At 39.5% G+C, this 23354-nt stretch overlaps 2 protein-coding genes across 2 annotated transcripts; both read left to right on the top strand.

Annotated features, from left to right (window-relative positions):
- Window positions 1-245: 245 nt before the first annotated feature.
- On the top strand, window positions 246-1251 carry LOC112259331 (trace amine-associated receptor 13c-like). Its single transcript, XM_024434045.2, has one exon. It carries the CDS (start codon window positions 301-303, stop codon window positions 1246-1248), a length of 948 nt encoding a protein of 315 aa, XP_024289813.2. The 5' UTR covers window positions 246-300; the 3' UTR covers window positions 1249-1251.
- Window positions 1252-9994: 8743 nt separating this feature from the next.
- On the top strand, window positions 9995-10942 carry LOC121847127 (trace amine-associated receptor 13c-like). Its single transcript, XM_042326355.1, has one exon. It carries the CDS (start codon window positions 9995-9997, stop codon window positions 10940-10942), a length of 948 nt encoding a protein of 315 aa, XP_042182289.1.
- Window positions 10943-23354: the final 12412 nt, after the last annotated feature.

Here is a 23354-nt window from a genome sequence, read left to right as displayed (position 1 = left end):
AGCAATACAACTGGCCTTCTTTAGACTAGTTGAGTATCTGGAGCATCAGCATTTGTACTTACAAATTCCAAACTTCAGAAGCTTTTTCAAACCTCCAATACAAGTTTTGCATTTCCCAACACTAAATGCTTTGGTGGTGTTTTTGTGTGCCGAGATACTCTGAGGAGGGGGAGTGTATGTTTGCCACTCAGGGATAAATAGAGAGGCAGAGCTCAGAGTTTGTCAGAAGGCTGACCTGACAGAGTCACACACAGGACTAAGCAAGAGCAGGACCTCAGTATTTTTTATCCTTTATTACAAATGGAGGAACACGAAGATGCTCAGAACTGTTTTCCAGAACATAACTCTTCTTGCAGAAAGGTTTTGCTATCAACATCGATTTACATAACACTGTACATATTCTTCTTATCGATTGGAGCGGTTACAGTCTTTTTGAACATATTGGTTGTCATCTCTATCCTTCACTTCAAGCAGCTCCACACTCCAACCAATCTGCTGATCCTTTCTCTGGCTGTGGCAGATCTCCTGGTGGGACTGATTGTGATACCAGTAGGGACCGTAGCAATAATGGAATCATGTTGGTTTTTGGGGAAATATTTCTGTGTGTTTTATGTCTACATCAGTTATTTCATTTTATCCTTATCTCTCGGCAATTTGGTATTGATATCTATTGACCGCTATGTTGCTGTGTGTGATCCCTTATTTTACCACTCTAAAATAACAACAACAAGAATTACATGTTCTATATCCATTATATGGTTTTGTTGTATCATATACAATGCTGCTTTTATAAAAATAACTGTAAATGTAGAAGTACCTAGAAGGTGTTTTGAAGAATGTTTTATTGTTGAAGTATATGACTCGAGTAGCATCATTGACCTTTTAATTACAATGGTTGTCCCGTGCTCTATTATTATAACACTTTATTTGAAAATATTTGTGGTCGCCAGATCACAGGCCAGAAAGGTATTTTCAGTAGAGGCTACCATCCAGTCTGGTGTTAAAACTGTACAGGTGAATAAGACTGAGAGAAAAGCAGCAAAAACTCTATCTATTGTAGTTTTCACCTATCTATCTTGTTGGACTCCAATTTTTGTTATCCAGTTTTTTTCTAACCAATCATCAAATTACTTAAGCTTTCTGCCATTTGTTAATTCCTTAATTAATCCAATAATTTATGCTTTCTTTTATCCATGGTTCAAAGTGACAGCTAAACATATTTTAACTCTCAAGTTAAGGCGTTCATAATTCTGTTTTTATTCCTAAATTTGACAAATTTGATAATGTTATTTGAAACTATATTGTTGTTGGAATTGCTTATTTCCAAAATGAATATGTCTCTATAGAACCAGGACATGTTTGTCCTCTACAAATAGAAGACAAATTGTGCAATCTACTTTTATGTCTGTTATAGATCATGGGGATATTATTTACATGCATGCTATGGCATCAACACTTAAATCGCTGGATGCTACTTATCATTGCACACTTAGGTTTATTACGGGTGCTAGCTACAGAACTCACCACTGTGTTTTATATCAAAATGTGGGTTGGACTTCGCTGTCCGTGAGACGAGAACAACATGCTCTCGTGTTTGTCTATAAAGCACTTCTGAAAAAGTTACCTTCTTATTTATCATCACTCATCAATATTAGAATTAGAATTCCTAAAACCAGGTCTCAAGCATGGATTATACTTGAGGCCCATGCGGTTTCCACAGAGTTGGGTATGGCTGCCTTTTCCTGTTACGCTCCCTGCCTATGGAATAGCCTGCAGACTAAACTTAAACTTGAGACTCTTGTCCCCTTTGCCCATTTTAAATATTTATTGGAGCATTTTTATTTTTATATTGCTTGTAACGGTTTTGGGTAATGAAAGTTCTTGTGCTGTTAGTGAATGTAATCTGTTTGTTTTGTGTTGTCTGTGATCGTTTTGTTTGTCTTGTTTAGTTTTTAATCATTGTACCTAAACTGTATGTGTAAACATGTATACGCAGGGCCCAGCTGTAAAAGAGACCTTGATCTCAGTCTGTGTTCCATGTTGAAATAAAGGTATAAGAAAGTGTTTCCATTATTTTGTCAGTTACCTGTACAATACTGCATGATACAATACAACGTCCAGGTCTAACTCAATGGTGTATTGTGTAAGAATTTGATGGTAAAATGTAACTACATGCAATTATGACATAAATAATAATGCCCTAAAATAGAAATTTACACAATGACAGGAGTTTGTGCAAGGCATGTTAATTGTCACAGTGCAGTAGTTAGACTTGCATTATAAATGTTCCTAGTGCCAAGGGTTTGGGAGCTACCGTTGAAGCTGTTGAGGAGGGCAAATGGGTTATAGTGAATTATTCAAAATATCTATATTTTGGGGGGTGAAATTTATTTTACAAGGTAATCACGTGATTTGATTGATATAACTGAACTGAAAATCACATTTCTAAGTCACTTTTTTGTAATTGTGTAATTGTGATTGGTTCAGAGTACAGTGTGGTTGTTCTATGTCTGACAAATAGTATTTGTCCCCATGATATAACTGAATCAAAGTCTCCCTTAACTCGAAGAAGAAACTGGCCAACTGACATGCTGAGTGACAGGCTAGATGAGCTCAGAAACATTCAATCCTGTCATACATCTATTGACCTCTATGTTTCTGTTGTTGATCCGTTATTGTACTACTCTAAAATAACAATAATAATTTGTTGTATATCCATTACCTGGTGTTGTTGTATCATATACAATGCTGTTATGATGAATGGCTCCCTAAATAAGCAAAAGTTATGCCGTAGGTGTTATGAAGAACATTTTATGGTTATAGGATTGTGCATTGTTTCATTTGTAAATTAGGAGGTGCCGGAGCAAAAAGTGAGCCCGACAGGGGGGTGACCTGCATTGTATGCATAACCATCGATTTTGAGTACTGGCATATAAGCAGTAGAGTCGAAGGCTTGGAGAAGTTGCACACATGGGGATCATTTTTGTAGCCTAAGGGACTGTGGAAAATGTGACGTTTTATAAACACATTTCAAATTCTACATAATTTTCAAATACTTTTTAACACCTCTCAAATGATCTAAATGACAGGCTACTTTGACACTGACAAACTGAGAATCTGAGATCAATAAAAACGACCTTGTCTTGAATTCATCAATGGCCTAGGCCTAGGTGTGTGGAGACACACATAATGTGTCCGGGCTATGGCTATGGGCTATGGCTGGGCCACTCAAGGACATTCAGAGACTAGTCCCGAAGACACTCCTTTGTTGTTTTGTCTGTGTGCTTGGGGTCGTTCTCCTGTTGGAAGGTGAACCTTTGCCCCCGTCTGAGGTCCTGAGTGCTCTGTAGCAGGTTTTCATCAAGGATCTCTCTGTACTTTTCTCTTTCCCTCGATCCTGACTAGTCTCCCAGTCCCTGCTACTGAAAAACATCCCCACAGCATGATGCTACCACCACCATGCTTCACCATAGGGATGGTGCCAGGTTTCCTCCAGACGTGACGCTAGGCATTTAGGCCAATGGGTTCAATCTTGGTTTCATCAGATCAGATACTTTTGTTTTTCATGGTCTGAGAGTCCTTTAGGTGCCTTTTGGCAATCTCCAAGTGGGCTGTCATGTGTCGTTTACTGAGGAGCGGCTTCCGTCTGGCCACTCTACCATAAAGGCTTGATTGGTGGAGTGCTGCAGAGATGGTTGTCCTTCTGGAAGTTTCTCCCATCTCCACAGGGGAACTCTAGAGCTCTGTCAGAGTGACCATCGGGTTCTTGGTCACCTCCCTGACCAAGGCCCTTCTCCCCGATTGCTCAGTTATGCCAGGCAGCCAGCTCTAGGAAGAGTATTGGTGGTTCCAAACTTATTCCATTTAAGAATGATGGAGGCCACTGTGTTTTTGGGGACCTTCAATGCTGCAGAAATGTTTTGGTACCTTTCCCCAGATCTGTGCCTCGACACAATGCTGTCTCGGCACACTAGGACAATTCTTTCAACCTAATGGCTTGGTTTTCGCCCTGACATGCACTGTCAACTGTCGGACTTCATATAGACAGGCAGGTGTGTGCCTTTCCAAATCATGTCCAATCACTTGAATTTTCCACAGGTGGACTCCAATCAAGTTGCAGAAACATCTGAAGGATGATCAATGGAAACAGGATGCACATGAGCAAAATTTCAAGCAAACCTTATTTAAAAATAAGATATTTAATACTAAATAAATTTCTAAAAACTTGCTTTTGCTTTGTCATTATTGGCTATTGTGTGTAGATTGATGAGGAAAAACATTGAATTAATCCATTTTAGAATAAGGCTGTAACGTAACAAAATGTAAATAAATTCAAGGGGTCTGAATACTTTCTGAATGCACTGTATGTGAGAGATATAGACCCGCTACTCTCTCTCTCCACAACAATGGCCACGTGTTAGTCTATATAGGCTACAATGTTGGCAAACCATGAACCTGATCCTGCCCAACACAAATCAATTCCTTGAACTATGATTGCTTTTTTTGTTGTAGAATTTTTCCATTGTAAACATGGACAATTGTTTTTCATGCCTGCGATGTACCGGATCCTGGTAAATGGGTTAATGAACGAAACGGTCCAAAACTGAGAGGTGCCAACTCCTGTCCAGACATGTAAGGTATTTAAGTACTGTAAAATAAAGTACATTTTGAGGACTTCATGAATCACTTCATATATTGTTTAACGTCACCCCTTTAGTGGCCCAATGGGGACACAACGCTTTTAACAAATGTAGTAAAGTTACTCAATTATATCAGATAACTTCTAGGTCTAACTCAATTGTGTAGTGCAAGAAGTTGAGTGTTAAGTGTAAGAATATGAAATTATGGGAAACACTTCATAATGACGTTTAGTTGTTAACCGTTTATGACTCATTAGCCCCACATTTGTCAATGTTACGAAAATTATATAACTATTATTTATTTATGATTCATAAAATGACCTGGAATATATAAATGGGAGAATAAGCACACAACACAGAGATAATACTGTAAAATTGAGGTTGGAATAGTACTGTGAAATTGTGAAAATGCTATATTTTAGTGTAAGAACTGTCTGAAAAGACCACCTGAAATTTCAGCCTGTTTTCGTGGGATAGAGGGTAAATTAGTTAATAGACCAATAAGGAAGCCAATAACAGCTCCTTTTCAGGTTTCCACTCCCCACTCAGATCCCTCCCAGATGGTCCTAGATAAATTCTTGCTTGAGACATTTCTCTTTGCTAAGAAGCTATTTTTGTTTATTTTTGACTATTTTAATTGAAAACAATCACTGTAAGGTTTTATTTTGAGTTATTTATCCTTTATTTAACTAGGCAAGTCAGTTCAGAAAAAGTCTTATTTACAATGACAGTCTAGGAACAGTGGGTTTTAACTACCTTGTTCATGGGCAGAATGACAGATGTTTACCTTGTCAGCTCGGGGATTCAATCCAGCAACACAACGCTCTAACCACTAGGCTAGAGCGTTGGGCCGATAACCACTAGGCTATTAAGGTACTTAATTGTTAACTAGAAATGATTTGATATTGCGATAAAACTGCTGCAATTTACCTTTAAGTAAAGTGACATGAATTTGAGGTGTTAGAAAAAGTGTATAGCACAGGATGAGCTGAGTATCACAACATTTTACAATTCATAGGCTCTCAAAGAAACATGGGCAAACGAGAGTTGTACAAAGTGTACCACATCCAGATAAAAAGACACATTATAATAACAACAACTTGCCAAAAAACAACAATTTAAATTAAATGGAAGCAAATAGAAGTTAAGTCAAGGTTGCTGTGGCATAACAGGATTTGTGACAGCTGTGAAAAAAAAGGAAGATTTGCAAGCTACAGTAAAAATTACAGGTAGTTATATTATTACATGTTTTTTAATGGGTAGTAGTTCAGGTACTTTAACTAAGTAGTTGATGTTGCAAATTACAACATGTAGCTCTCCAGGAACAGGGTTGGATAGCCTTGCTCTACACAGTCCAAACAATGTGTTTTTTGACAGTATACTTAACAGTATTTCCAATTGCTACCTAGCCATTCACACCTGTAGTGGCACGACATAAGCCCCACATTTTTTATTTTATTATTCTTTTTTCTCACCTTTATTTAACCAGGTAAGCTAGTTGAGAACAAGTTCTCATTTACAACTGCGATAATACAACTATTTAACGCCACCCTCTAGTGGCTCAATGGCGACACAATGTCTTTAACAAGTGTAGTAATGTACAATACTGCTTGATAACATATACTGTCCAGGTCTATATCAATGGTGTATTTTGTAAGAATTTGATGTTAAAATGTAACAATGTGAAAAAATGACAAATAATAATGCCCGAAAAGAAAGATTCGCACAATCACAGGACTTTTTGCAAGTTAAAGGCATTAGACTTACAACATAGATGTTTGTTGTGGTAAGGGTCTGGGTGCATGCATATTGAGTAATTGATTGATTAAATTGTATGTTACACAAAGATTTTAAAAAATTCTAAACTAATCTAATCATTTAATTTGTGCACCCATTACTGAAATGGTTGTTCTAGTTTAAATGGCTTAGGTAGTTTCCTCTCACTGTTATTAACCCTGGCAGTCATTATAAATGCAGGTTGTGAGTGAATAAAACATTTCAACTGTTGGATAGCCTAAGGCTGGCTAGATTCCAATACGAATTACACATCACTTACAGTTAGTCTTGCAAAATTCTGGTAAATTTCCAAGGTCCTACAGAAATCCTGGTTGGAAGATTTTTGGGGGAAAGTTGGGGGAATTTTTCAACCCTACTTGCAGGCCTGATGTGGCCTGTAAACTATGAAGTCCAGGCCATTTGTATAAAGCCTTATGATACAGTGTGCTCCATAATTACTGGCACCCCTGACTGGCAATGCACAAACAATACTTTAAAAAATATAAACAATATAATTATAGAGATAAACTCAAAATACCAACATGTGAGAAATACTGTACTTTATTAATGTTTCAATGGAACCAACCAAAATCTTACAATTATTTAATACAAAATACATTTAACCAAAATCAAGGTTTCATCATTATTGGCACTCCTCAATGTGTGCAGACTACGGTAACAGCGAGCTATATTATTATTATGTTTTTTTGATTGGTAGTTGGTCAGGTAACTAAGTAGTTGATGTTTAGTTGAAGTTTGCAGGCAGGGCTATCTCATCACGTGATAATGACCGACTCATGTCCGCTATATTTACCCCCCCTTTGACCTCCTCCGCCATGAGAGAGTGCACAACATGGGGTGCCATTGTAATAGGCAGGATATGAACCCGGGTCTCCCATGTGAGCAACCAACATCTTTAGGAAATTCAGGAAATTCCCCCTTGGACTGAGGGCAGACACTGGTTTTGAAGTTCGCAGGCGAGGCTACCTCCTCACGTGATCATGAACGGCTCATGTCTGCTACATAGGCATGACATGAGCTCGCTGTGCCCCCATCGATGCATAGCCAGCTATCTACAGGAGGAATTCAGAATTATAAAACTTACTTTGCAGCACATCATTTACTGGCTGGTGTGTACATACCACAGCAAGCCTGTGCGCAGATGACACGACAGTTTCTGGATGTCAAAGTTACAGAGGAGGAAAGGAAATACCTGAATTCTGTATTCATCATTCTAGGGGTTTCCAACCACAAAAGTCTGAACTACGATCTGCCCAGATTTTAAAAAAAACGGGCAAAATGCCCCACAAGAGAATGGGAAAATCTGGACCATTGTTACAGCATCATTAAAGGGGCATACCACGCCACTCTCGGAAAGTATGAGTATGTGATGATCCAACTCATTCCCTCATACAGACAGGAACGTAAAACCTGCAAGCCTGTCAAACATACAGTGAATAAATGGACCATTGAGGCCTTTGGGGAGTTAAACCTCTTGAGCTGGCAAAAACGAATAGGCTGTTTAAACAAAACAAAAAGTCTGACATATGTTTGACATATGGCTGGATTCAGTTAGCTGCTTCCAATCCGATGGATGTAAGCGGTAGTATACCAGCTTGTTTCATAAACTTGACTTCCGTGTAATGCAGAGTGAACTGTACCATTGAATGCGAGGCAATCCCACTACACATCTTAAAAGGTCAAATGCAAGAACATTTTCAATAGAGATGTGTTTGTTTGTCTTAGATGGACACAAGTTGTACCAAAATAAGTGCCTGGCTCTCGGGAGTTGTCCGTGTCCGCCGGCGGGGGAAAACACTACAGTGAAAGTCATGAAACGAGTGCCTGAAAATACGAGGATGTTGTTTTTTATTTTACAATTGCTCTACATAACTTCATAATAAGACAAATAACCCTGAACCCCCTGTTGGAAACAATAACTTTAAAGGATTTAAAGGGTGAACAGACAGATGAAAAAACAATAACAGATGTGTGTGATGAGCCTGTGCTGTGAAAATTCAGTAAGTATCACACAAATATGTACCAGTCCACTATATTCTACAGTTCTCCACCTTTACATGGATATTTACTAGCCTAATCTTCATGGCCCTCATTATACTGTCTTTTAGCTGGGCATAGCAAATACAGTGTAGGTGAAAATCCCTACAAGGATGTCAGCCATGAGGTTTTAGAGGACTGCCTGGACTCCAACGATTAGGACAATTTCAAAGAAGACAATACCAACATACATGACTACACAGACAGGGAAACATCTTACATCAGTGTCTGCGAGGAAAACTGCATTCCAACCAGCACTTTTGTCACATCCAACAATCATAAATCCTGGTTCAATGCAGAGGTGAGAGGCCTTCACTCTGCCAAGTAAGGGGCACATAGGAGCAGCAACAATGACCAATACATGGTGGCAAAACACCTACTGAACAAACATAATGGAAGTCAAACGACAATATAAGGAGCTGCTAGAACTGGACTCACTAAACAAAAATGCTTCGGCTGGTGTGTGCCCCTGGCTATCCATCAATAACAAAAAATAAGAAAATTGTGCAGTTTGGTTTTTGTTAAATACAGGGAATTTGAAAATATTTATACTTTTACTTCAGTATATTTGTGCAATTCCATTTACTTTTGATACTTAAGTATATTTAAAACCAAATATATATTTTTATTTTTTACCGGGGGACTTTCAATTTTATGTGAGTCATTTTTATCAAGGTATCTTCACTTTTACCCAAGTATGGCAATTGAGTACTTTTTCCAACACTGTTTATTTATTTAACCTTTATTTAACAAGACAAGTCAGTTAAGAACAAATTCGGCCTACCAAGGCTAAAAACTAACAAGTAAGATGCTGGGCCAAATGTGTGCCGCCCTATGTGACTCTCAATCACAGCCGGTTGTGATACAGCCTGGAATCGAAGGTCTGTAGTGACGCCTCTAGCACTGAGACGCAGTGCCTTAGACCGCTGCACCACTCGAGAGCCCAAATATACAGTACAGTTCAAAAGTTTGGGGGCACTTAGAAATGTCCTTGTTTTTGAAAGAAAATCACATTCTTTGTCTATTAAAATAACTGCTGATTTTTAATGAAATATCTACATAGGTGTACAGAGGCCCATTATCAGCAACCATCTCTCCTGTGTTCCAATGGCACGTTGAACTAGCTAATCCAAGTTTATCATTTTAAAAGGCTAGTTGATCATTAGAAAACCCTTTTGCAATTATGTTAGCACAGCTGAAAACTGTTGTTCTGATTAAAGAAGCAATACAACTGGCCTTCTTTAGACTAGTTGAGTATCTGGAGCATCAGCATTTGTACTTACAAATTCCAAACTTCAGAAGCTTATTCAAACCTCCAATACAAGTTTTGCATTTCCCAACACTAAATGCTTTGGTGGTGTTTTTGTGTGCCGAGATACTCTGAGGAGGGGGAGTGTATGTTTGCCACTCAGGGATAAATAGAGAGGCAGAGCTCAGAGTTTGTCAGAAGGCTGACCTGACAGAGTCACACACAGGACTAAGCAAGAGCAGGACCTCAGTATTTTTATCCTTTATTACAAATGGAGGAACACGAAGATGCTCAGAACTGTTTTCCAGAACATAACTCTTCTTGCAGAAAGGTTTTGCTATCAACATCGATTTACATAACACTGTACATATTCTTCTTATCGATTGGAGCGGTTACAGTCTTTTTGAACATATTGGTTGTCATCTCTATCCTTCACTTCAAGCAGCTCCACACTCCAACCAATCTGCTGATCCTTTCTCTGGCTGTGGCAGATCTCCTGGTGGGACTGATTGTGATACCAGTAGGGACCGTAGCAATAATGGAATCATGTTGGTTTTTGGGGAAATATTTCTGTGTGTTTTATGTCTACATCAGTTATTTCATTTTATCCTTATCTCTCGGCAATTTGGTATTGATATCTATTGACCGCTATGTTGCTGTGTGTGATCCCTTATTTTACCACTCTAAAATAACAACAACAAGAATTACATGTTCTATATCCATTATATGGTTTTGTTGTATCATATACAATGCTGCTTTTATAAAAATAACTGTAAATGTAGAAGTACCTAGAAGGTGTTTTGAAGAATGTTTTATTGTTGAAGTATATGACTCGAGTAGCATCATTGACCTTTTAATTACAATGGTTGTCCCGTGCTCTATTATTATAACACTTTATTTGAAAATATTTGTGGTCGCCAGATCACAGGCCAGAAAGGTATTTTCAGTAGAGGCTACCATCCAGTCTGGTGTTAAAACTGTACAGGTGAATAAGACTGAGAGAAAAGCAGCAAAAACTCTATCTATTGTAGTTTTCACCTATCTATCTTGTTGGACTCCAATTTTTGTTATCCAGTTTTTTTCTAACCAATCATCAAATTACTTAAGCTTTCTGCCATTTGTTAATTCCTTAATTAATCCAATAATTTATGCTTTCTTTTATCCATGGTTCAAAGTGACAGCTAAACATATTTTAACTCTCAAGTTAAGGCGTTCATAATTCTGTTTTTATTCCTAAATTTGACAAATTTGATAATGTTACTTGAAACTATATTGTTGTTGGAATTGCTTATTTCCAAAATGAATATGTCTCTATAGAACCAGGACATGTTTGTCCTCTACAAATAGAAGACAAATTGTGCAAGCTACTTTTATGTCTGTTATAGATCATGGGGATATTATTTACATGCATGCTATGGCATCAACACTTAAATCGCTGGATGCTACTTATCATTGCACACTTAGGTTTATTACGGGTGCTAGCTACAGAACTCACCACTGTGTTTTATATCAAAATGTGGATTGGACTTCGCTGTCCGTGAGACGAGAACAACATGCTCTCGTGTTTGTCTATAAAGCACTTCTGAAAAAGTTACCTTCTTATTTATCATCACTCATCAATATTAGAATTAGAATTCCTAAAACCAGGTCTCAAGCATGGATTACACTTGAGGCCCATGCGGTTTCCACAGAGTTGGGTATGGCTGCCTTTTCCTGTTACGCTCCCTGCCTATGGAATAGCCTGCAGACTAAACTTAAACTTGAGACTCTTGTCCCCTTTGCCCATTTTAAATATTTATTGGAGCATTTTTATTTTTATATTGCTTGTAACGGTTTTGGGTAATGAAAGTTCTTGTGCTGTTAGTGAATGTAATCTGTTTGTTTTGTGTTGTCTGTGATCGTTTTGTTTGTCTTGTTTAGTTTTTTAATCATTGTACCTAAACTGTATGTGTAAACATGTATACGCAGGGCCCAGCTGTAAAAGAGACCTTGATCTCAGTCTGTGTTCCATGTTGAAATAAAGGTATAAGAAAGTGTTTCCATTATTTTGTCAGTTACCTGTACAATACTGCATGATACAATACAACGTCCAGGTCTAACTCAATGGTGTATTGTGTAAGAATTTGATGGTAAAATGTAACTACATGCAATTATGACATAAATAATAATGCCCTAAAATAGAAATTTACACAATGACAGGAGTTTGTGCAAGGCATGTTAATTGTCACAGTGCAGTAGTTAGACTTGCATTATAAATGTTCCTAGTGCCAAGGGTTTGGGAGCTACCGTTGAAGCTGTTGAGGAGGGCAAATGGGTTATAGTGAATTATTCAAAATATCTATATTTTGGGGGGTGAAATTTATTTTACAAGGTAATCACGTGATTTGATTGATATAACTGAACTGAAAATCACATTTCTAAGTCACTTTTTGTAATTGTGTAATTGTGATTGGTTCAGAGTACAGTGTGGTTGTTCTATGTCTGACAAATAGTATTTGTCCCCATGATATAACTGAATCAAAGTCTCCCTTAACTCGAAGAAGAAACTGGCCAACTGACATGCTGAGTGACAGGCTAGATGAGCTCAGAAGCATTCAATCCTGTCATACATCTATTGACCTCTATGTTTCTGTTGTTGATCCGTTATTGTACTACTCTAAAATAACAATAATAATTTGTTGTATATCCATTACCTGGTGTTGTTGTATCATATACAATGCTGTTATGATGAATGGCTCCCTAAATAAGCAAAAGTTATGCCGTAGGTGTTATGAAGAACATTTTATGGTTATAGGATTGTGCATTGTTTCATTTGTAAATTAGGAGGTGCCGGAGCAAAAAGTGAGCCCGACAGGGGTGACCTGCATTGTATGCATAACCATCGATTTTGAGTACTGGCATATAAGCAGTAGAGTCGAAGGCTTGGAGAAGTTGCACACATGGGGATCATTTTTGTAGCCTAAGGGACTGTGGAAAATGTGACGTTTTATAAACACATTTCAAATTCTACATAATTTTCAAATACTTTTTAACCTCTCAAATGATCTAAATGACAGGCTACTTTGACACTGACAAACTGAGAATCTGAGATCAATAAAAACGACCTTGTCTTGAATTCATCAATGGCCTAGGCCTAGGTGTGTGGAGACACACATAATGTGTCCGGGCTATGGCTATGGGCTATGGCTGGGCCACTCAAGGACATTCAGAGACTAGTCCCGAAGACACTCCTTTGTTGTTTTGTCTGTGTGCTTGGGGTCGTTCTCCTGTTGGAAGGTGAACCTTTGCCCCCGTCTGAGGTCCTGAGTGCTCTGTAGCAGGTTTTCATCAAGGATCTCTCTGTGCTTTTCTCTCTGTACTTTTCTCTTTCCCTCGATCCTGACTAGTCTCCCAGTCCCTGCTACTGAAAAACATCCCCACAGCATGATGCTACCACCACCATGCTTCACCATAGGGATGGTGCCAGGTTTCCTCCAGACGTGACGCTAGGCATTTAGGCCAATGGGTTCAATCTTGGTTTCATCAGATCAGATACTTTTGTTTTTCATGGTCTGAGAGTCCTTTAGGTGCCTTTTGGCAATCTCCAAGCGGGCTGTCATGTGTCGTTTACTGAGGAGCGGCTTCCGTCTGGCCACTCTACCATAAAGGCTTGATTGGTGGAGTGCTGCAGAGATGGTTGTCCTTCTGGAAGTTTCTCCCATCTCCTCAGGGGAACTCTAGAGCTCTGTCAGAGTGACCATCGGGTTCTTGGTCACCTCCCTGACCAAGGCCCTTCTCCCCGATTGCTCAGTTATGCCAGGCAGCCAGCTCTAGGAAGAGTATTGGTGGTTCCAAACTTATTCCATTTAAGAATGATGGAGGCCACTGTGTTTTTGGGGACCTTCAATGCTGCAGAAATGTTTTGGTACCTTTCCCCAGATCTGTGCCTCGACACAATGCTGTCTCGGCACACTAGGACAATTCTTTCAACCTAATGGCTTGGTTTTCGCCCTGACATGCACTGTCAACTGTCGGACTTCATATAGACAGGCAGGTGTGTGCCTTTCCAAATCATGTCCAATCACTTGAATTTTCCACAGGTGGACTCCAATCAAGTTGCAGAAACATCTGAAGGATGATCAATGGAAACAGGATGCACATGAGCAAAATTTCAAGCAAACCTTATTTAAAAATAAGATATTTAATACTAAATAAATTTCTAAAAACTTGCTTTTGCTTTGTCATTATTGGCTATTGTGTGTAGATTGATGAGGAAAAACATTGAATTAATCCATTTTAGAATAAGGCTGTAACGTAACAAAATGTAAATAAATTCAAGGGGTCTGAATACTTTCTGAATGCACTGTATGTGAGAGATATAGACCCGCTACTCTCTCTCTCCACAACAATGGCCACGTGTTAGTCTATATAGGCTACAATGTTGGCAAACCATGAACCTGATCCTGCCCAACACAAATCAATTCCTTGAACTATGATTGCTTTTTTTGTTGTAGAATTTTTCCATTGTAAACATGGACAATTGTTTTTCATGCCTGCGATGTACCGGATCCTGGTAAATGGGTTAATGAACGAAACGGTCCAAAACTGAGAGATGCCAACTCCTGTCCAGACATGTAAGGTATTTAAGTACTGTAAAATAAAGTACATTTTGAGGACTTCATGAATCACTTCATATATTGTTTAACGTCACCCCTTTAGTGGCCCAATGGGGACACAACGCTTTTAACAAATGTAGTAAAGTTACTCAATTATATCAGATAACTTCTAGGTCTAACTCAATTGTGTAGTGCAAGAAGTTGAGTGTTAAGTGTAAGAATATGAAATTATGGGAAACACTTCATAATGACGTTTAGTTGTTAACCGTTTATGACTCATTAGCCCCACATTTGTCAATGTTACGAAAATTATATAACTATTATTTATTTATGATTCATAAAATGACCTGGAATATATAAATGGGAGAATAAGCACACAACACAGAGATAATACTGTAAAATTGAGGTTGGAATAGTACTGTGAAATTGTGAAAATGCTATATTTTAGTGTAAGAACTGTCTGAAAAGACCACCTGAAATTTCAGCCTGTTTTCGTGGGATAGAGGGTAAATTAGTTAATAGACCAATAAGGAAGCCAATAACAGCTCCTTTTCAGGTTTCCACTCCCCACTCAGATCCCTCCCAGATGGTCCTAGATAAATTCTTGCTTGAGACATTTCTCTTTGCTAAGAAGCTATTTTTGTTTATTTTTGACTATTTTAATTGAAAACAATCACTGTAAGGTTTTATTTTGAGTTATTTATCCTTTATTTAACTAGGCAAGTCAGTTCAGAAAAAAGTCTTATTTACAATGACAGTCTAGGAACAGTGGGTTTTAACTACCTTGTTCATGGGCAGAATGACAGATGTTTACCTTGTCAGCTCGGGGATTTAATCCAGCAACACAATGCTCTAACCACTAGGCTAGAGCGTTGGGCCGATAACCACTAGGCTATTAAGGTACTTAATTGTTATCTAGAAATGATTTGATATTGCGATAAAACTGCTGCAATTTACCTTTAAGTAAAGTGACATGAATTTGAGGTGTTAGAAAAAAGTGTATAGCACAGGATGAGCTGAGTATCACAACATTTTACAATTCATAGGCTCTCAAAGAAACATGGGCAAACGAGAGTTGTACAAAGTGTACCACATCCAGATAAAAAGACACATTATAATAACAACAACTTGCCAAAAAACAACAATTTAAATTAAATGGAAGCAAATAGAAGTTAAGTCAAGGTTGCTGTGGCATAACAGGATTTGTGACAGCTGTGAAAAAAAGGAAGATTTGCAAGCTACAGTAAAAATTACAGGTAGTTATATTATTACATGTTTTTTAATGGGTAGTAGTTCAGGTACTTTAACTAAGTAGTTGATGTTGCAAATTACAACATGTAGCTCTCCAGGAACAGTGTTGGATAGCCTTGCTCTACACAGTCCAAACAATGTGTTTTTTGACAGTATACTTAACAGTATTTCCAATTGCTACCTAGCCATTCACACCTGTAGTGGCACGACATAAGCCCCACATTTTTTATTTTATTATTCTTTTTTCTCACCTTTATTTAACCAGGTAAGCTAGTTGAGAACAAGTTCTCATTTACAACTGCGACCTGGCCAAGATAAAGCAAAGCAGTGCGACATAAACAACAACGCGGAGTTACACATGGAATAAACAAGCGTACAGGCAAAAACACAATAGAAAAAAAAGTAAGTCTATAATCTGTACAGTGTGTGCAAATGGCGTGAGGAGGTAAGGGCCACAGTAGCGAAGTAATTACAATTTAGCAAATGAACACTGGAATAATAGATGAGCAGATGGTGATGTGCAAGTAGAAATACTGGTGTGTAAAAGCAAATAAAAACAACAATGGCGGCGTGAGTGAAGGAGTATTTGTTGCGAAATAGGAAGCTGATTCTAGATTTAATTTTGGATTGGAGATTTTTAATGTGAGTCTGGAAGGAGAGATTACAGTCTAGCCAGACACCTAGGTATTTGAAGTTGTCCACATATTCGAAGTCAGAAACGTCCAGAGTGGTGATGCTAGCCGTGCGGGCAGTGAAAGGTTGAAAAGCATACATTTGGTTTTACTTGCATTTAAGAGCAGTTGGAGGCCACGGAAAGAGTGTTGTATGGCATTGAAGCTCGTTTGGAGGTTAATTAACACAGTGTCCAAAGGGCAAGATGTATACAGAATGGTGTTGTCTGCGTAGAGGTGGATCAGGGAATCACCCTCAGCAAGAGCGACATCGTTGACATATACAGAGAAAATAGTTGGCCCGAGAATTGAACACTCTGGCACACCCATACAGACTGACAGGCCCTCTGATTTGACAGACTGAACTCTGTCTGAGAAGTAGTTGGTGAACCAGGCGAGGTAGTCATTTGAGAAACCAAGGCTGTTGAGTCTGTCAATAAGATTGACAGAGTCGAATGCCTTGGCCAGGTCGATGAAGACAGCTGCACAGTACTGTCTTTTATCCATGGCGGTTATTATAACTTTTAGTACCTTGAGCTTTGCTGAGGTGTACCCGTGACCAGCTCAAAAACTGGACTGCACAGCGGAGAAGGTACGGTGGGTATTCGAAATGGTCAGTGATCTGTTTATTAACTTGGTACTGGAAGACTTTAGAAAGGCAGGGCAGGATGGATATAGGTCTATAACAGTTTGGGTCTAGAGTGTCACCCCCTTTGAAGATGGGGATGACCGCGGCAGCATTCCAATCTTTAGGCATCTAGGGGCAATGCGAAAGAGAGGTTGAACAGACTGGTAATAGGGTTTGCAACAATGGTGGCGGATAATTTTAGGAACAGGGTCCAGATTGTCTAGCCCAGCTGATTTGTACGGGTCCAGGTTTTGCAACTCTTTCAGAACATCTACAATCTGGATTTGGGTGAAGGAGAAGCTGGGGAGGCTTGGGCAAGTAGCTCCAGGGGGTGTGGAGCTATTGACCGGGGTTGGGGTAGCAGTGAGAAAAGCATGGCAAGGTTTTGACAGTGTTAGCTAGCCTCAGTGCAGTGGGCAGCTGGGAGGAGGTGCTATTATTCTCCATGGACTTTACAGTGTCCCAAAACCTTTGGAGTTAGAGCTACAGGATGCAAATTTCTGTTTGAAAAAGCTAGTTTTCCTGACTGACTGTGTGTATTGGTTCCTGACTGAATGTTGCATATCGTGGGGATTATTCGATGCTAGTGCAGTCGGCCACAGGTTTTGTTTTTCCCTCCCAAGGATGAACCAGACTTGTGGAGGTCTACAATTTATTTTCGGAGGTCTTGGCTGATTTCTTTTGATTTTCCCATGATGTCAAGCAAAGAGGCACTGAGTTTGACGGTAGGCCTTGAAATACATCCACACGTGCACCTCCAATTGACTCAAATGATGTCAATTAGCCTATCAGAAGCTTCTAAAGCCATGACATAATTTTGGGTAATTTTCCAAGCTGTTTAAAGGCACAGTCAACTTAATGTATGTAAACTTCTGACCCACTGGAATTATGATACAGTAAATTATAAGTTAAATAATCTATTGGAAAAATGACTTGTGTCATGCCCAAAGTAGATGTCCTAACCGCCTTGCCAAAACTTGTTTGTTAACAAGAAATTTGTGGAGTGGTTGAAAAGCGAGTTTCAATGACTCCAACCTAAGTGTATGTAAACTTCCGACTTCAACTGTATATCGATAACAGTCACTTATTAATGAATTACCTCATATCAGTCTCATTCTGAACGTCGCATACTTTTTGAATCTGCAGAAACCCGAGTCTTACTGATCGTTCCATACCACACAAATTGATTTTGATTATTTATTTACGAACAAACTAAATGATAACACAGGATACACACACACGGTATAGGTTATTGGTTAGAAACTTAATACGATGACAGATCCCTAGCGGACTAACACAATATGACACTCGTTACACAAGATGGAGAGTTCAAGAGCGAGAGCGAAGTAACAATTGGATACTTTTGGGAACTACTTTCACAGTAACCCTAATACCTTGCCCCAAACTGCCACTCTTTTGGGTAAGAAGTAATACATGTATTTACGTGTTGAAGGTCTTCTTCTGGTATCTCTGTTGGACCCAGGCCTTTGTGAAAAGGGTGAGATTCTCTAATTTACAACCGAGTATTAAGGTGCCAAAACCGGCCCACCCCCCTTCCCCTCTTCTGTGGGTAAGAGGGTCTGGCTGTTGTCAGCTACTTACCAAGCTGATATGGTTCTTTGATCCTCAGCAAGGAGAGTCATGACACTAGTCTCTCAAAGCACTTCATGATGACAGGACTGAGTGCTACGGGGCGATAGTCATTTAGTTCAGTTTCCTTTGCTTTCTTGGGTACAGGAACAGTGGTGGCCATCTTGAAGCATATTGGGATAGCAGACTGGAATAGGGAGAGATTAAATATGTCTGTAAACACACCAGCCAACTGGTCTGCACATGCTCTGATGACGCGGCTTGAGATGCCGTCTGGGCCGGTAGCCCAGGCCTTTGTGAAAAGGGTGAAATTCACCTCCTGTCTAATTTACAACCGAGTATTAAGGTGTCAAAACCGGCCCTTCCCCCCTTCCCCTAATGTCTTACTGACATCGGCCACGGAGAAGGAGATCCCACAGTCCTTGGAAGCGGGCCGCATCGGTGGCATTATGTTATCCTCAATGTGGGCGAAGACGGTGTTTAGCTTGTCTGGAAGCAAGATGTCAGCGACGTGGCTAGTTTTCCTTTTGTAGACTGTGATTGTATGTAGACCCTGCCACATATGTCTCGTGATTGAATCATTGAATGTTGTTATATGTTATATGTTGTTTACATTTGACCAAGTAGACAGTTATTTCTCCTGCACAGTCTAGCTGCTTCTGTTGAGGTAATAGAAACAGGAACATTTTGTTTTCTAGGAGGGGGCGACTGTAGCTCTTCTTTTGCAATAAGATGCCTATGTTTTGTAATCAGAAATGTATGGTTTGTAATCTGTGACTTTTATTATGGCATCGCCGTAGAGATCTTGTTGGGCCATTTTTTGGGAGAATACTGTTCCCAGAATCCCCTGCACGTGAGGAGGGATTCACGTGAAAGATGGAGTTGGAACTTGTTGTGCCACTAAAGTTTGTGCGGCTGCTATTTGGACAGATTAAACTATTGAACACTTACTTGTTGCCCGACTATTTATCATAGAAACAATGGGCCCTTCGGAGAAGGTGATAGATAAATAAGTTGCTGTTACAGTATCAAGGTTGTATAGTGCCATAACGCCTCTTCTTTTCAGTTCACATCTTAGGAAGGTCTTATCAGAGGCCTGATTTGAATTTTAAATTCAATGCAACATTTCTGAAACAAGCAGTTAGCATATAAGATGTGTCTACATTGATAGTGGATTGTAATTTAGCTGTGTTGACCCTGGATAATAATTTAGCAGCGATGATCCTGGATCATTGTTTAGCTGTGTTGATAAACAATGATCCATGAAATGAAAATAACGTATTATTTAATAAAGTAACTATAGAGAGGCTTGTATGATTGAGATTTGAGTGAGGTAAGGGTAGGGTTGCAAAAATCTGCTAACTTTCACATAATTCCCTGGTTTTCCAGAAAACCTGGTAGGAAAATTCCTGAAATCAGGAGGGTATAAGCAGGATCTTCCACAATTATCCAAACTGGATTGCTGGAAAACCTGGAATTTTCAGGAAAGTTACCTGATTTTATAAACCTTTATAAACCTCTATAAGGGGGAGGTGAAGCAGAGTTGAGTCAGACCCACCCTCTCGTGATGGTGATGAGGTATCCCTGCATGTGGTTTCAAAATCAGTGGAAATTTCCTCTATGCCTAATGGCTAAGATGTTCATTTTCCATGCAGGAGACCAAGGTTCAGATCCCAGCTGTGACAGAGGCATGATTCAGAGGTGGGATGTTTGACCTGTGCAGACTTTTTTTTATGGGTAAGGGTTGTACTGAGCCAGACTGAGAGTGTCCTAATGAAAGTTGTACTCTTGTGCATGCCCACAAATGAAACTACAAAGGTGCACTAGGGTTCATTGTCAGGTTAACTCTGAATGTTTATGCCTCGGAGTATAGCATTTGAGTTTGTCTCCAACACCTTTAATTGGAATAATTCCTGTGGGTTTTGGACCTCATTATGCCAGAGCCTTCCATACAGCTTATACCATTATCCTCTGGTGTGAGAAACTTAAAGTCAAGCGAACATCATTAAGGAGTTGTTCACCTACCCATTAGAGATGCTATGGTCATAGTGACATCAGTCACAGAGTAAAGGTTGTTGGTGTAATATGCTCTTTGGGATTCATGAGGTCTACAGGGGTGAAATTGTGTGTGCGTGCGTGTGTGCTTGACACATTTAATTGGTTGAGCGCTATGTGTTATTATTTCAGAGTCTTGCAGGACCCTCTGGAATCTGAAAGAACAACAACAAACCAGAAAATTAAGATTGGGTCAGAATATCACAGGATGATTTCTGTCAAATAATATTTGTTCCTATAATGTAACTGTCTCCCTCAACTTCAGTAATTATTTCATAATTTAGTTCAAATGGACAATTTTACAAGTCTATGGAATGTTCTTATGGCATGCCATAAGAGCACACACCATAACGTTATTCCATCTTATCAACTTCCTGACTTTCAATTTCCCTTTGCACATATTCCATGACATATTGACATGTTGTTGGTGACTCCTGTAGTCTCGCAGGGCCATCTTTCCAAATCTTGTTTGGTTAATTCTATTATGGAAAGTCTGGAGAACTTCAGTGTGGTATTTTATGGGAGGGTTGGCTGTTATTATTCACTGTTAATTTTGTATCCTATCACCGCTAGCTTGTTGCCCCCTCTGTTTTCTGGAACTCAGGTGTCTGAGCTGATTATAAAGGTGGATAGAGTGCCATCTTGGCCCAAAGCATGTTTTAGCATCGGTAGCACCATTCAGGACGTTCACCATTTTTAAGTAGTCAACTGGGTGGGACTTGATAAGGGTTAAAGAAGATTCATAGAAGTCCATTCAGGTCAGTTGGAGGAGTCAGCCAATGAATTATACTCCTGAGCAAACATTTCATAACTGCAGGTGGAACTAAATCACCTACCTTGGCTTTAAGGCATGGACAGATCTGTAGGATTAAAAATATGCTTCATGCATAACAAAATAATGTTTTTAAATAATGAAATAATAACCATTACATTATTCGTGGATTATTACATTATAAAGTGGTTAAAAAAGTATCTATGGTGTAAGAGCTTAAACCAATAATGTACTAACGACCTATAATCACTCTCTTTAATGGCATGAAATGAGGAACATTGCATTTGCATCCATTGCCACAACATAATTGCACTTCCATTCTGAGAAAATAAAGAAAAACACACTTCTCAATTTGATGACATATCTTGCAGTCAGTACCAGTCAAAAGTTTGGACACACCTACTCATTCCAGGGTTTTCCTAAGACGAGCTTGCCTCTACTTCCTATACATATACAGTACCAGTCAAAAGTTTGGAGACACATACTCATTCAATAGTTTTTCTTTTTTCAAAGTAGCCACAGATGAATGAATTCTGCACACAATGTGCTTATTTTAATTTGATTTATTTTACCCCCTTTTTCTCCCCAATTTCAATCTTGTCTCATCGCTGCAACTCCCCAACAGGCTCGGGAGGTGCATGTCAAGTCATGCATCCTCCTAACCCGCGCTTCTTAACACCCGCCTGCTTAACCTAGAAGCCAGCCACACCAATGTGTTGGAGGGAACACCAACTGACGACCGAGGTCAGCCTGCAGGTGCCCAGCCCAACACAAGGAGTCGCTAGAGCTCGATGAGCCAAATAAACTTTGACTTTCCAATTTTTACAGATACCTCTAGCTTAAACAGATAGATTTTGATGGGGATTTGTTTATTACCCTAATTGGGTTTCCAGGCGGATGCAGACATCGACTTCAGAGGTAGTCCTACTAGAAACCTGGTTACATGGGTTAGTGGCAGGCCAGTTAGTCAAGAACTTCGTCATAACCGTAACATGTCATTTGCAGATGCAACGAAGGAGAGCCTTGGAAAGAGGTGGTCGGACATCCATGGGGAGGCCCAGTGTACTGGGGCTGTATAGCATTCAACCCAGAGAGGGGCAACCCCCATGCCCACTGACATGGAGCAATGGAAGAAGGAACTACAAGCATAATTGATGACTGAGATGCAAGGTGAGATGAAAGCCTCTATAATGCACGGAATCTCAAGTAACACTGTTCAGTGTATCTTTCATTCAGAAGTCGACCCAAAACTTTGGGTTACTTGCGCAGCCCTGGTTCTATGTGAATATGAGCGAGATGTTACACTTATCGGAGAATCACAAGCTCTAAGTATCCAATCACATAGCGTCAGTTGGAGACCAACAGGTCGAGGGATCCATTCACCCGCCAACTGGTCATTCTTGAGCATGCCTCTCTTCCTTGCGCTCTTGTGAGCAGGGAAAAGCGGTGACAGATCTGTCGTGGAAATTCAGTACTGAGAGAGACTTGGTCATTTCTTCAAACAATCATCTTTTTTAATTTTGATTAATTATTGCAGTAATGAACCCAGTCAGCCCAACAGTCTTGACTGTTGAGATGAGCAGCCTTTACAGACAATGCACAGTTTTTATATAGCTGATACCAAGATTGCTTAGTCGGTCATTTCTAACCTCCCATAAGCCACATTGGTTATCTACACAGGATGGTGTTTTACTTAGTTTCCCAGATGCCGGGGCCTCCACTTGCAGGGAGGTGTCCAAAAACACAGAGTTAGTTTCCACTCTAGCGCAATACTCTCGCATTCATCAAAGCAAATGGACCAGACACATGCTGGACATAAACAGTAGACACGCTCTATTTCCGTCAACGGGACGAGTGGTGGGTGTAACCACAAGCTCCAAGGCATGACAATATACAGTACCAGGCAAAAGTTTGGACACACCTACTCATTCCAAGGTTTTTCTTTATTTGTACTATTTTCTACATTGTAGAATAATAGTGAAAACATCACAACTATGAAATAACATACAGTGCCTTGCGAAAGTATTCGGCCCCCTTGAACTTTGCGACCTTTTGCCACATTTCAGGCT

This window comes from Oncorhynchus tshawytscha, linkage group LG09, assembly GCF_018296145.1.
Source record: "Oncorhynchus tshawytscha isolate Ot180627B linkage group LG09, Otsh_v2.0, whole genome shotgun sequence".
Classification (NCBI taxonomy): Eukaryota; Metazoa; Chordata; class Actinopteri; order Salmoniformes; family Salmonidae; genus Oncorhynchus; species Oncorhynchus tshawytscha.
This window is presented reverse-complemented; position numbering and strand designations above follow the sequence as displayed.